Genomic DNA, 15,500 nt, shown 5'->3' with positions numbered 1-15,500 from the left:
CAAATGACGAAACATGACTAATACAAGTGTATCATTTGTCAACAGAATTAGCTGATTTTTTTTTTTTTACATTTAAAGTATGTTTTGGTACTGTTAAGTTAACTTATTGGCAATAATTAAAAATTGTGCTTTTCAATGATTTTTAGGTTTTGGGTTCAGTGTTTATTAATATTTACTACATTATGAATTAAATTTGAAATCTTAAGGTAAGATCTCAAGTGCGATTCCATTTCAGGTACTGACATTATGAAAGGGTCACATGGGTGTATTTATTATAGAATAAATAGTTTTTGCGCCAGTTGCCTCTAGAAGGAGCCAATCATATTTAATAGGAAGCTCCCAGGAGCCCTGTACCAGTCAGCCCTTAAGCAGCAAGTGAACAAACAGACTGGTCTTTCTACTGCTAAACAGTCTCTAAGCAAACTGATCCAAGGTTTTCACACAGGGGCAGTCTAGTTTCTGGAAGCCAAGACACAAAAAAGACAATACCACGGCTAGAAATGTATGACTTCTTTCAATGGAGAAAACCAGGGACTTGCTCTTTGGGAACTGAACAGTGATAAATAGAGCAAGGTAGTTACTTGTTAAATTATGGATGAGACTGTAATTTTTTTTTCATGAACTTTGGTGGATAAATCAGTGTAGGAGATAATCTCACCTTACCCATATTACCCAAACCTTAAACCCAGCCTGTGGAATTCTGTCCTCTGTTATACAGAAGTTGATCTATGTTTGTTGAATTGATTATTAAAGTACATACATATAAAACAAGCTGACAAATCTAAGTGGGTAGTTTTTCAAGTGGATGCCCATTGCCACGCTAAATCTACACTCAGAGCAGCCACATGAGTTCTTGCAGGTACCAGTAAAGAACGTGAGGTATGTTTGGAATTTCACATAGTATCTTGTGTCAAGTAGAACATAAATTAAAAAGCTTTTTAAAAGGAGTGAGAGTAAATTTTAAATAAACTTACTAGACTGCAGATAAACGAGAGCTTTGATGTTTTATTAGTTTAAGGCATTTATTGTTCCTGTTAAGAGATTGTGCAATGTTTGAGACAGTAAACCTTTCACAAACAAAGCAGTGCAAGATGTTGACAAGTGAAACTTGAATAAATGCCTTAAAAGTAAAAATAACAAGTAATTAATCTTAATGTTTATCACATACAATTTGTAAGTAAGATTATTTTAATGTTATCTTAATATTCTCAAAGTGATTTACTGTCGACATCTATTTCAAAGTTCAAAATAAAAAATAAATAAAAAAAACAATGACATTGTGAAAAGTGCATTTTTGCAGTTTCAGAAACAGTAATTAATAAGCACTGTGTAATATGGAAAGAAGGATAAAACCACCCAGAAGCAGCAAGGTATTTATTGAAACCTTTCCCTAAACACAGTGCCTGGTCATCAGCAAGCTTGGATAGCCAATCCTAACCTGCCACTTACACCCGCCCCTTAGTGATGTAACCCAAAACAAGCCAATCAAAATCAAGAAAAACCTATGGGGAACTGTATAAGGGATTTCATTCAATCAGCTTACTTTGAGCTTAGAACCCACAAAGAGGTTAAGATATGCACAGTGTTTCTTCTAATATGTCACTTTACCCCGAGGGTGACCAAAGGGGGTTGCTTCTGATTTGTATCTCTTTCTCCTCCACCATTTTTGAATTCTTTTGAACTAGTTGACGATCAGACATTGAATGTTTCTGTCAGACACTACCCTTTGCTATAATTGCCAGACGGTCAAGAGCTCAGCTACAGCACTGTAGTTACTGCACCTTATTACTGGAGACTATGAACCAGCTCAATTACCTTCCTAGCTTTTGTTTCATTAAAAGTGCAGACAGGTGGCAATGATTTGATTGTAGAATGTTCCAGTATTTTGTTGTAGGTTTTATTTCATTAACCAGCTTACCCAGCTCTTGAACAAGCATTGCACCCCCATTGCAAAGCTGCTGAAAACGAGCATGAAAGCCAGCTCTTAAACCCATTGCTGGCCTTGGCTAGAATTTCTAACAGAGTGTGTGGACTGTGCAGAGCCGGACAGAGGCAGGGAGGCCATTGTAAACACCATAGAGCAAAAATGTGATTGGAATGTTATTGTGTCAGATTTACGATTGGTCTGGGTGTTTTTCGGTACAGCTTTCCAATATCATTTAATGTTTTTCTTCTGTACTGTAGGATAAACTGTGCTTTAGTGATTCCTTTAAACAGGATCAGCTGAATATGTATGCAAAATACAATGGCTTTCGGGCTACAAAAGTCAGAAACTGAAGCTCAAAAAAGTTCCTCTAACAAGTAAGTTCAGTTCAGGACATGAATGTGTTTTCTTTCACATTTCCCTGTTTTTTTACATTCTCCGTTGTGATGTATTAAAACAGATAAATAGAAACAAATGAACCACCAAACTCCGGTACTGTGCAGGTAAACAAAGCCGTGCCGTGCAGGTAAACAAAGCCAGTCTATTGATGTGGGTTGTTTCAAAAGACCTCAGTCTCATTAATGGGTTCCATGTCACACTCCATTCACTGCTGCGGACAACAAGCGTGACACATTTGCTCAACCAGGGGTCATTTAGTATGTCACTGCTGAAGTAGTACCCATTCAGAGTAACACTAAGCGTATGATACCAATGGCTTCCAGACAAATTGATATTTCTTTTATTCTTTCTGTCTTGCTTTTGCCTCTTAACAAATGAGATCTAATGTACAGTAAGATAATATTGTTTCGCAACTAATTTGACTACCACAATGGATGCATTTATGCGGCAAGCATAATCTCGTCATTGTCATCCATTGACAGTTGAGCATATCTAAATATAGTAACAAAGAACCCTTGTCTTTCTTATAACTTGGGTATTTTAATCAGCAGGAAATAAGAACTAATATATTCCATGGAAGCAGGCTGGCTTTCAAATACTGTACATTGAAAACAGAAATTGGCCACACTTTAAAATAGTCCCCTAATCGTTATGTTTGATTAAGGGTTTAATGAGAATATGTGGACATAAATGTATAATACTCCAGACATTTATATTCCTTAGTTGGCCGAGTTGGGTAAAATACGAGAGAAAAAGGTAACTTCAATGCAAAATACAACAGACTTTGGGAACACTGCAATTTCAAACTTACAATTGTAGATTGAAAATGCAATTTCAAATTGCAACAGCTATGTGAATAGGTTTCATGTTTCTGAACATTTTGAAAGCAGTAAGTCTTCAAACACTTGCCTTTCACCTCTGGGACCCGGGTTCGATTTTGGCCTGGGATTTTGAGTTGTGCGCTGATAGCAAATGTCTGGTGCTTTGTTACAAAAGTGGTTGTGCTTCAGTGCTTGCTCAGGGACTATGTTGTATGGTGTTTCACAAAGCACTTTGAGATCATGTGTGGATGACAAGCACAGTATAAAAAAATGCATTTTTGTTATTCACTAGTTCCATAAAAATGTGGGACTTTGTCAGTTAACACATCAACACATGCTGAGGCAACATAACATTCAAAGCTCATAGAGCCCTCTTTCTCTGTCCATTTCCTAAGTAGGTAAGATGCATGCCCCAGAAGAGCTAACCTATATTTTGTCAGGGAAATTAATGTTGCCTTTCAGATTTGCTCAGTGAAGAGCCTGGTTCTACTTCTAGATGCAGCTTTATGAAAAGGCTTTTATACCACACAGTATCATATTGTGTTATTTATGTAAGGTATATGAGCTGTTAAAATATGTTTTTACAGCTTGGAGTAATCATGCGGGTTCCTGTCATTCAGGAAAAGGGGTGTGATTTGTATTTTTCTTTCTCTAGTGGAGGTAATGTCATCTTTTCTCTACATTTTCTCTGCTAGCTGTCAGGGTTTTTTTAAAAAACTTTTTTCACAGACTATTTTCTTTCAGACATGTGCACTGAAGTCCCAATCACATACAAACCGTTTTGTGAACTAGCACACGTTACCATCTGTAGTATTTAAGAAAAACGGGTCAGATCAATTACGCACAGGTCAAAGGGCGGTGATGTAATCAATATTGCTGCCTGATCCACTCCATATGTTCCATCCCACCTTGAACTGCAATACATGCTCTTTCCAGCACATCATCAATCCCATGGAATTGAATTCATCTTCAGATGTTCCATAGTTTTAAATGCAATTCATGTAATGGGCTTGAATAGAATCCCAAGTTTTCCAAATGTACACATTGACTAATTATCGTAGTTCAAAGAGAAAACTGAAGAGAAAATCGTACGCCACCTAATTTGATTGAAGTTGGTAGAAGAAAAACAATAAAACTACATTATTGGAAATGCAAATGCAGGCCTTTCATCTGCTCGCTATACCTATGGTATCAAGCCTTGTTCAGAAAATGTTTATTTAAAGACTGATTTTATTAATTAAATCAGGGTTGGGATTTTTTAAACTTTTGTCTCTCATCATGTTTGCCTTTAACCCCATTATAAAATACACGGATACCTGACTAAAGTATCTCACTGTATTTTTCTGAAAGATGTGCAAGATTAGGTCTGCTGTGTTGAGTGAAATTACATACTACAGCAGTGATCTGCAGTGTTAAAAGATTATTTAAAAAGTTTTCTCTTACAAATAGGTCCATTATGTTAAAGTATAAAGGGATATAGACAGACTGTTGTAAATACTTCAGCAGAAGTATGCCGCTAATTAAATGCACATCCTCAAAAGGACCAATGTAATACTTTCTCTGGCAAACCCTCCTGTCATGGATGCTGTTGTTCTTGTGCAGCTGCAATCTGGAGGGCTCATTCCACTTGCACATGTTGTGCGTGGCTTTGTAGGGAATCCTGTCAATATATACTGTACATATCCGGGCGGTGCTCGGGCCAATTGTGCCCCGCCCCCTGGGAACTCACGTTCACAGTCGGCAGAGGAATAGCCTGGACTCGAACCGACGACCTCCAGGCTATAGGGCGCATCCCTGACATTTGAATTCAGATCTGACATCAATTAGCTCTCCACCAAGTCTAACTGAGTCAAGCAAAAGAAGACATCTTTGGGGTGTAAGCAACTCCGGCCTGGCTGTAATTTATGAGAAGGAAAGCAAAACATTTAATCTCAAGCACAGTGTGCAATTAGTGTCTTTTTCTGATTGCATACTCAGCCTGTATTCTATAAATAGTTTTTAAAAAAAAAACATTGCAGAATCAAACCTAAAAGGCAAACTGCCAGCAGTTTGTTGTCAACTGCATGTCTGCTTTTTATAACTGGAACTAAAAAACATGACATGAAACAATAATAAAAATAATACAAATAAATAAATCAATAAAGCATGTGGTATGTGTTTAGGAAAGATTGGAATACAAAAAAAAAAGTGGCACATGATATTGTCAGAAGTTTCATTTAAGATTACAGACAGAATATTATTTGGAAGCTGTTTTATGTTTGATGTGATAAAGCCGACTCATGGTTCTCATTATTAACTTCCTGGCTCTGAAACAATGGCCAGCTGTTGAAACTTGATTTTAATTTAAACCAGAAATCAGCCCTATTTTAATGCTATACAGTCAGGAATATTGGGCATGCAGTGTTTTTACACTGTTGTCTTCAGACATTCTCTTGTTGGTGGAATGTTAAAAGAAGAAAGAAAAAAAGCCACATGTATTTTCTTCAGTGGCATTTACTAAAAAGGTGAACACCCCTAATATTTAAATACACTTCCAACATTGATTTTGTATACATCTTTGATTCACTACTGTAGTTTAAAATGCCACCAATGAGTTACTGATGATTTAGAAAAACCCATTCATTTGACTTGATTGCAAAAAACACTCCAGTACTATAGACCAATTTGACATAATCTTACATATATGTGTGTGTCTATATATATATATATATATATATATATATATATATATATATATATATATATATATGGAATATACATATATATATAAATGGAAAACAGCTGCAATTTGTGCCTGTGGCCCCCTGCTTGCCTAGCCAGCTATATGAATAGTGTAGAAGAATGTAAAGTTGCACAGAGACTGGGGCAATTGTGAGCACCAGCACGCCTAGAGAGTCTGTGGAGCTGTAATCCAAAACCTAACAATAGCATCTGGAGCTCACTTTGTAAAATTAGAGAGAAGTGCTTAAAACAAACAAACAGTAGATTTGTTGCCCTTAAATTATGTACTGTACATGAACAACTTTTACCATGACCAGTACACCTTTTTTGTTTATGATTACAATTAGGTAAGTAGATTTTAAAATTATATATATAATATATATATATATATATATATATATATATATATTTTTTTATTTTTTATTAACCGCTCATAATATTAACAAAAAGCTTTGTTTCTGGTGCCGGCTGCAAGGTGGGCATTAAGATATGTGGGCCTTTATGTAGATAACGAAGCCACACAAGTGAGGATGTCTTATTCGAAAATCAACTAGTTTCCCATAAAAGCTGTATCCCAGCAAACAAGCACTGCAACCACACGCTGAGGAATGTGTTTACAAATTAAAAACATCTGTTAGTTCATAAGAAAAAGAAAAATACACCATGAATTATAATCATTCAACGTGCTTAAAAAAAAAATTAAAAATTAAAAACAATCAGCCCCACTACACAAGTGAAAGGAGAATTGAATTGATCCCATTGGAAATTCCAGTTCAATAAACAGAATCAGTTCTGCGTTGTTCTCAGCTGTTTGTCTACGTTATCGGCCACCAAGTTGAGCCCGCAGTCACGAAGCTTCTTTATTAAATCCGCAGCTTTGGCGTCCTTTCCTTGCACTTTCTGCCACGCCTTCAAAACCTGCCTGATCTGCTCTCTCATGTCACGGGGGTGCCTATCTTGGATTTGGTCTAGCCTGGCATCAGAAACACCGATCTTTCGGGCAAACATTTTCCACGGTTTTCCCAGGTTGTCACAAATTACTTCAAATGCAGTTTCCAGACGTTCTGGAAAAGAAACATTCACCATTTAGTAAGCAGCATTAGTACAAATATAGAACTATCAAGTAAATTCAACACAGTTAAAATAGTTGTTATCCCCTCCAAAAACCAGTCCATAAACAGTTCAACTGAAAAGCTTAATTTAATGTTTAAATAGGATCCAACAAGACATTATGCTGTGGTCCTGGTAAAGGTACAGTAGTGTCAAACGATCTCTGCAAAAAAACAAAATGCGACTTCAATAAACAAAGAAAAAATATGATATATATTGCGGTTTAATGCATTGGTGTAGGCTGACAGCAGCAAAAGGAAATGAGTTAGGTGCAGCTGGCTTGGAGTGGATTATCATTGTGTAATTTAATCAAGGGAGTTCAGGTTACAGCAGGAGGGCTAGCGCCTTTCATTCAACAATGAGATCCGCTGGGTGTCTAACCTTAACCATTGTATTTAAACAAATTCAGTTATATCAACAGGCCTATCTCTATGCACATACAGTAGTTGAATCCTTAACTGTTCAGTATGGTACTCAATTTACAGCGTTTCTTAAAACTTTGGATAACTAGGTGCATTAAGGTTTGTTCATACTTCAGACTGGTCAGAGTCGAAGACCTCTGACCCTGTGCTAGGAATTATGTCATCCACACTCTTGCCATGTGCGTCTTCTTTGGAAAGTCGTACAGCTTTTTCTGCTAGGTCTGCCACCTGAATTCGCATAGGGTCGGATAATGTTGAAAAATGTCCACATTTGCTGCATGGTCCGAGTGAAGCTCCACAGCTTTTACAGCTTCCTGCGCCTGACATATCGCATTTATCTGCGACAGACGTATGAACCAACCCCCAGAATGAATGAGAATACTTTCATTATTTTTTTAATTATTAAGAACGATTTCATAATCTTTATAAACTACACGTGCAATAAAAATACAGTTAGAAATTCGCTGTCTCCATCTGTTTTACCTGACTCTTATCCTGAACGTTGTTTCCATCATAAAATGAAACACTCTCTGCTCTTTTCCGACGTGTGGAATGGGTGCAATTTACATAAAGGTAGCGGAATATCTATTCAGTATTTAAATGAGAAACATAGGTTAATGAAGCAAATTACAGTTTTTTTTTTTTTTTTAAATAATTTCAGGATTTCAATCAACAGGTGGGATTGAATGGTAAAGGCGGAAAAAAAAAACATACGTGTTTCAGGACATATGGAGAAACATGAGAAAATACATTTAATAGAACATAATAAAGCAAGTACGTCAGGAGAGAGACAGGAAAAATGTAAAGTTAGAGAGCTAATTTTAATGTAGCCTAATTTTGTAAATGTATGTTCTGTATTAATTAAATTATAGTTTCACGTACCCGGTTACGGCAGATATTTTATGCCAAAATGAAAACTAAATGAATACATAAATGAATATATGGAGATTTATTTATTTTTCATTTTGGCATAAAATATCCTCATACCCAGTTGAACTTTATGCAAATGAATAACACGTGTTTAATAGGATATCATACACACAGCCGGTGGCAAAGAACGACAGGGCTGAGTGATACTAGCAGTACATGACTCCTCAGGGTGCTAGAAAAAATCCTATTTAAGCTCATCACATAAATACAAAATCGTAGCTTTATCCATATCTCCGTAGTGCTTGCGCTTCCACAAGGTCCAATCAGGTGGCCGTTTGACGATACATCGGTGGGGTATACTTTTCATCGGTGGGCAGCTACATTATCCCTTTTAATCCTCTCTAAAATCGCAGCAATCCCTAGCAGCACATCGGGCACTGTCACCATCACTCCACCCACAGCAGATCTATTTTATTTTAGCACGGAGCTTGTTTGAAATAGGTTCCCACCTCCATTAGGATTCTTTAAAATAGGTGAAACCACTTTAGACGGAAAATATTCCATCCGACCACATTAATCCTTTTGATTTTTGCACACATTAACCCTTTTGGTTTTTGCACGGTATGTTAATGTTAGGTACCCAGTTCATTTGCATAACATTCTCCTAGTGTCAGAATTCGGGGTTTTGCGACTGTTCTCATCCGAAGTTCCTGGCCATTTTTTGATTTTTTTGCTCGGAACACGAAAAACATTCTGAAAGTTAAAATACCGCCCCAAAAGTCCTCCTCATTGTGTTATTAAATTCACCAATGTGTCTGAAATGAAACTAGGCAAAATCTGCACGTAACTATACTATCGAATTGGCTGTGTTGACCACTCACCTATTTCCTTGGCATCGGGTAGATCGTCCCGCTCACCGGATCCGTACTTTTCAAAGTTCTCCAGCTTTTCCAAAAGGTCTTCCCTTTTAATGTTGGTGAGGAGGAAACGAAGAAACCTTGTATTGTCTACAGAGATCTTGCCCTTTTCCATCAGATTTTTGAACAGATCAGTCCCACTTGAAATTTTTTCAAGCTCCTTTTTTCTGATGTCTTCCCCGCACAGAAACTTCAAGTTTTTTAGGTTTTCTGAATCTAGGCTCCCAGAAATCTGGTACAACAAACCTAAAAACTCTCCCATTTCTAGTATTTTATATATACCTTCCCTGTACGTTATCTACTAAGTGAAATACTCTGTCACAGCACGAAAAAGAAAAACGACCTCTGCAGAAATTTTTACTTTCACTTTTGTGCAATATATATATATATATATATATATATATATATATATATATATATATATATATATATATATATATATATATATATATATTCACGCTGAGTTTTTTATTATTATTATTATTATTATTATTATTATTATTATTATTATTACACCGCCTTAAAGATATAATTCCACTTAACAGAAAAAAACGTATAAGCAGAATAATACGTCTTTAACTGATTATTTAGTTTACTTCCTGATAGATGAGTCACTGAGTACAGTACTTCCTCTTCGTTCATTCCAAATACTTTTGTTTTGATCTTCATCTCTGTCACGGGAATAGTGCCACCTGCTGCTTAGCGTTGGGACGACACACCCAAAGAGTAGAGTACTGCCGAATTTACTGTAGTTTAAACACTAAAAATGATAATGAATAGTTGGTTGTCTGCTTATAAAGTACTCCTTGTCATTTAATCTCGATATATATATATATATATATATATATATATATATATATATATATATATATATATATATATATATATATATATATATATATATATATATATATATGGTTAGACTCCTGCTGAAAATAGTGAGTGCACTCGATAGTGTCATGATGAAAATGGGCAGAAATATTTTAAAATGTAATCAACAAAAAAAGAAGTATAAGAAATTGCGAAGAATATGGTGTAAAATCCTACACCAATTAAATAAATTCCTGGTTCCCTGTTTGTGTGGTATATTTTTAAAGATCTTTAATATGTCATACTTAATGCCTACCAGCAAAAGGGTGTCAAAGCTGCTTAACTTAAGGAAGAAATTGAACCTTAAGTGTCACAAAGTAAAACGACTGCTTTATACATAAACGTTTCACATATTTTCCTGTTAAACTTTTTTTTTTTAGCGTACTAAAAAGGGCACGAGTTGTAGTTCCCCCTACTGGCCAAAAGGTGTATATATTATTCTTATTTGTCCAGGTTCTGATTATGGTCAAACATTGAACACGTGTGGTTTGACTTACAGTACAGTATAAAACGCTTATTGGTTTGTAAACAACAGTTAAAAACATCACAAGATACGGAGAGGCCACATTTAAGCAGCAGCAATATGCAACAAACTCAAGTTCTAACTAGAAAATGGTAAAGGGTACCATGATTTTCGCAAGCACTTTACATACCGGTAACTTAAATGTTCACATAGTGTATATGAATATTAATTTTCAGTGGCTGAAGTTTTCATTGAATAAATAAACTAATAAACTGTCCTATACTTTCACACTGTTATTAATACACAGCTATTAATACTACAGTATAGAGTTAATTGGATTGGGGCATTGGTTTGAGATGTGTGTTTGTTTATTTAATTTAGCTGTAAATATTATAGATGACAATGAATCTACAAAATAAAAAAATAAATAAAAAACAGCTGCAAGCTTTAGATCTGTTTTTAAGACTAACCAACACTTTCTATGGCTACAAAGTTTAGTCTGCTTTTCCAGTTACATATACAAACTTTAAACGGGAGACTAAATAAAAGTGATGGATTTCTTTACTCCATCGAAAACAGTAAGATAGTGGGTTTGTTACGTGATTTCCCACTTACTTTGAGGTCTTGTGACAGGGTTGTCTTTTTATGTTTCTTAAGTGCTTATCAAGGTAAGTCAGTGCAGTGCTGTGAAAGGGAATAGCTCTAGCTTTATTTATATTTCATAAAGCTTACCCTCAGTACTTTATTTCCTGAATGCACTTCATAATGTGTCTGTCCTATTTCAACAAGGTACTTGAAAATAGGTTGCATGTCTTTCTGCCAGTATCTGTTCCTATACACAGTTTAATAGACACTGGATGGCTTATACACAATAAACTATCATTGCATTTGGGAAAGACTGAAGCTATCCTTTTTAGCTCTATGAGAAAAAGAAAAGACACTGGGAGCTTTGTCGTGTCATGCAATAATGTATACATAGAAAGAAAAAGCTCTGTTAAATATCTTGGCGTTATCCTGGATGAAACAATGTCAGGTGATTCTATGGCACATGAAATTATGAAGAAAAGTAACTCCTGTCTAAAATAATGGTCTGTCAAGCTTTAATTCAACGCCATTTTGACTACTCTGGCTTTACCCCAAAACTGAAGAATAAGTTACAAGTGGCACAAAATAAAGTAATTCGCTTTATAAAAAGGCAGGGACTCTAGGTCACATATTGGACAGAAATAATTAATTAGTATTGGACTTCTCAATGTCAACGACAGAGTCGATCAGTTAAAACTAAATCATGTTTTCAAAATTCATAATAATTTATCAAGTAATTATTTACATAACCATTTCAAGAGAAAAGTAGAACAACAACATCACTATTCTACTAGGAAAAGTATTTATAACTGTATTGTGCCAATGGTAAATAGCTCAGCTATGGATACTTCTTATTTCACTGGCACACAGGGATGGAATTCACTTCCAAACCATGTTAAAGAGTTTGAACAGCATTAATGTTTTTAAGAAGGACATAAAGACATTTTTTATCTAATAGGAGACTTCAGATGGAAGAAACTTTCTGAAAGCCCAATGTAAGTCATATTATATAATTTTCATTTTAATATGCAATTTCGTTTTATATATGGTTTCCGCCCTTTTCATTTCAACAGGACCCCAGTGGAAATAAGTCCACTTGGGTATTAGGTCAACATACTATATCGATCTATTTTTATGATTTATATGTACATTTTTGGACTTTGTAAGAATTGTCTCACTGCTGATCTGTTTTGAGTTTTTAACTTTTAACATGTTATTCATGTTGAAAGAATCTGCTTTCTTTTTATGAACAATGTATGTGGATGTTTACCAAATAAAAAAACAAAACAAACAATAATACAGGAACCGGCATCTTCAGTAAGATATTTTATATACAGAAGGCACTGTTTTTAACTGAGATATGCTGCATTGGAGCGTTATAAGCAGTTTGGATGTTCTGGATTAAGTGGACTACAGTGTTCAATAAAGCATTTATGGAATGCATGATTTGAATGTTTCTGCTTGTAAGAAGACACACATTAAAAAAATGTACATACTATTAAGTTTATTTATTATGAATAAATTTGCCCTCAAAACTAAAAAGTAGATCTGTATACATTTACAACTTCTTTCTTTGTTAGATACAATAAAAATATTATGCAAAGAAATTGTAATTATAGGAGTTTCTACTTCTGGATAAAATAGTTGACATATAAAATAGCCCCAGTTTTCAGTTGCCAGAGCAAAGCAAGCAAAAAACAAAAAACAAAAAAGAAAAAAAAAACCTTTCAAGGTTTCACCAAACACCAGGATTAATGTACTTTAAGTAAGTACTGCTATACCGTTAATAAAAGATTTAATTAGTAGATGTAAGCATAATCAGAACAAAGTTATTATTTTTTTTCTAAATCTTACTAAAGAATCTGCTGTTTTTTTCTTTATTTATTTAAAAGTACATAAGACAATAATAATGATGTGAAAATGGAGTAATGGTCAGTATTTTCATATCTAGCGTACTGATACAAGTGTGCATATTTACAAATATGAAATGTTCAACAAATCAGAACAGATTTGATATGAAACCACAGAAAGGGACCTGTAACTGTTAAATATTGTGATACTTAAAATTAAAACAACAGCTTTTCAGTTAGGGGAGAATATATCTATGTCCACAGCATCTAAGGTTTGTTTACTATGGAACATATTGCACAAAAAAATGCTATCCTCTTCCTAATAATCAAATGGTAAAACAATAGGCCCTTAAAAGTATTACACTGTGGTGTATACTCCATTCATAATCACATCATTTATGTCTATTTTGAGTTTTCAGATTTCAAATCACTTTAAACAGTTTAAGGAAAACATTTGGGAAATAGCCATTTGCCATCCGCATCTACTGAAGTTAAGGACTACTGTATCGACAAGCCCAATCACATTAATTTGATACAAGTAGAACATGTTCATACTTAACAAAAAACCTGTACTTAAATAAAATAAAATATCACTTCTGTCAGATTATTTAACCTAGATACTGAGCTCTTCTTGGTAATCAAGTCGATTATTGCAGTTTGAGAATTTTGTTTGATTATCGTTTATAAAAGACGTCTTCGACTTCCTTGTTGTTCCACAAACTCCCATTCACAAATTAATATGATGCTATGTGCGTCTCTCCAAAGTCAGGCTTTCTTCCGACCTAGTCTATACTCTATAGGGTCAATCCATGTCGACTGGATACATGATTTCCAGCTCCTCTCCTCAGATTCATTTCAGGGGGAAACTTTGACGTATGTTACATAGTTTTAAAAAAACATTCGCACCTAACATTAAAGGGTAGTGGAGAGGGATATACAATATAGAAAATACAAACAGTATCTTGAAAGAAATTAAAGTTTGAGTTGTTGACGAATGCATTAAAAACGTCAATTTAAATGTATGTAGTACTGTATTGCTGATGGCAATGTTACACATTTGGAACACTGTAGACCTTCAGATTTTAAGTAACTCGCATATATTTAACAAAAACAACAGGGACCTATAAAGCGTCTAAAGATAAGTGACACACCTTAAAGTTATGAATATAAATCTAATTTACCGTATCCACTAGCTTTCAGAATGGGTGAGTAGCATATTCCAATGGTTTAAAAACAATTGCATTTTTTTTTTTGAAGCCTTTTGCAGAAGTGTTTTTTTTTCCCACTAGGTACATCTAAGGGGAAACCACCTAAAAACATACACCTATTGTTCCCGATAGTTATTTCAAGTTATTAGGAATCAATGTACCGTTTTGTGAGAAGATCTGTTTTTTTTTGGAGCAAAATATTAAATATATATATATATAATCTGTCAAAGTGCTCACTTCTAACCCCAACATTGTACCTCCACACATACCGCTTATACAGCCAGAGAGTAAAGGGTTAATAGGTTGGGATCTATGTGGCGATTGGGTAAATACATATTCAAACATCTTCTTTCATTAAAATATAAAATAAATATTTTTCCAAGGAAGAACAGTTTAAAAAGCAGGAAACATTCTCGATTGTAAAAAAAAAAAAAAAAATCGGAAAAGGACAAGGCATATTTTTTCATTATATTATTGTTTAGTGTTTGTTCATTGATCACTTTTAAAAACTGTCAATTAAATCCCTGATTCTAAGATTAGATTTTTACACATTTTAATGATAGCAATTTTTTTAATTAAAAAAAATAAAAATAAAAACAATAAAAATACATATATATATATATTTTTTTTAACAATTAGGTTATCAGCTCATGAATGGAAATGAGAAGCTATTTCTAAAATCAGGCTCATCCTAAAATCATGCCGAGTAAGCTGCATCTGTTTAAGAAGATATTCTGTACGTTCACTAACCATAGAGACTACTAAACACATTTCCCTGTGCTGGATTGTTTTGTGGTCCTCCACATTTGTAAGATCATTGCTTTAACTGAACAATGACAGGACTGAGATCGGCAGTTACATACTGAAACATAACTCGGACCATGATGCTGTCCAGTCAAGCTTTCTTCTCAAGTACATATCACTCTATGGAATGCCCAGACAAATAACATTTTGAATGTTATGCTTTTTTTTTTTTTTTTTTTAAAGCCATCTCTTATACATCAATGTTTTGTGAATGCAAAGTAGTGTTGCTTCCCTTGTGGCTCTGGGGTCGGTTAATGGGACTGTGGTTGTGACAGTTCTCCATGCTCTTGGCCTCCTTGCCCCTTGCTATCAAGTTCTCCAGCATCTGCAGCTTGCCCCGTTCTTCTTTCAGAAACAGCTCCACCATGAGTACCTTCTCCTTATGGATCTGCACGCTAATGTCCTTGGGAATGTCTGGGATCATCCAGTCCACAAAGTCACTCATGATCATCACCAGGTTCTGGAAAAAAAAATATATAAATATATATATATATATATATATATACACACACACACACACACACACATTTACATAC

General features: G+C 34.8%; 2 protein-coding genes across 7 annotated transcripts in view; both read right to left on the bottom strand.

Annotated features, from left to right (window-relative positions):
- Positions 1 to 6,464: 6,464 nt before the first annotated feature.
- On the bottom strand, positions 6,465 to 9,550 carry LOC117435159 (FAS-associated death domain protein-like). The gene is made up of 2 exons (XM_034058156.3): positions 9,149 to 9,550; positions 6,465 to 6,929 (listed from the first exon to the last, which is right to left on the bottom strand). The coding sequence occupies exons 1-2, from the start codon at positions 9,444 to 9,446 to the stop codon at positions 6,652 to 6,654; spliced, it is 576 nt and encodes a 191-aa protein (XP_033914047.3). The 5' UTR covers positions 9,447 to 9,550; the 3' UTR covers positions 6,465 to 6,651.
- Positions 9,551 to 12,591: 3,041 nt separating this feature from the next.
- LOC117434874 (anoctamin-1-like) overlaps positions 12,592 to 15,500 on the bottom strand; it is a 46,192-nt gene continuing 43,283 nt past the window's right edge. For all 6 annotated transcript variants that reach the window (XM_034057551.3, XM_034057550.3, XM_034057552.3 and 3 more), the window contains one exon: positions 12,592 to 15,424. In XM_034057551.3, coding sequence (XP_033913442.2) covers positions 15,155 to 15,424 — 270 coding nt within the window. In that variant the 3' untranslated portion in view covers positions 12,592 to 15,154. The remainder of the gene's footprint in view (positions 15,425 to 15,500) is intronic.

The sequence above is a fragment of the Acipenser ruthenus genome, chromosome 28 (genome assembly GCF_902713425.1).
Source record: "Acipenser ruthenus chromosome 28, fAciRut3.2 maternal haplotype, whole genome shotgun sequence".
Taxonomy (NCBI): Eukaryota; Metazoa; Chordata; class Actinopteri; order Acipenseriformes; family Acipenseridae; genus Acipenser; species Acipenser ruthenus.
This window is presented reverse-complemented; position numbering and strand designations above follow the sequence as displayed.

Coding starts and splice junctions, on each gene's coding strand:
- LOC117435159 (XM_034058156.3), bottom strand. CDS start 9,446: ATGGGAGAGTTTTTAGGTTTGTTGTACCAGATTTCTGGGAGCCTAGAT. Junction 6,930..9,148: donor ACCCGATGCCAAGGAAATAG/GTGAGTGGTCAA, acceptor TTTCTTTTCCAG/AACGTCTGGAAACTGCATTT.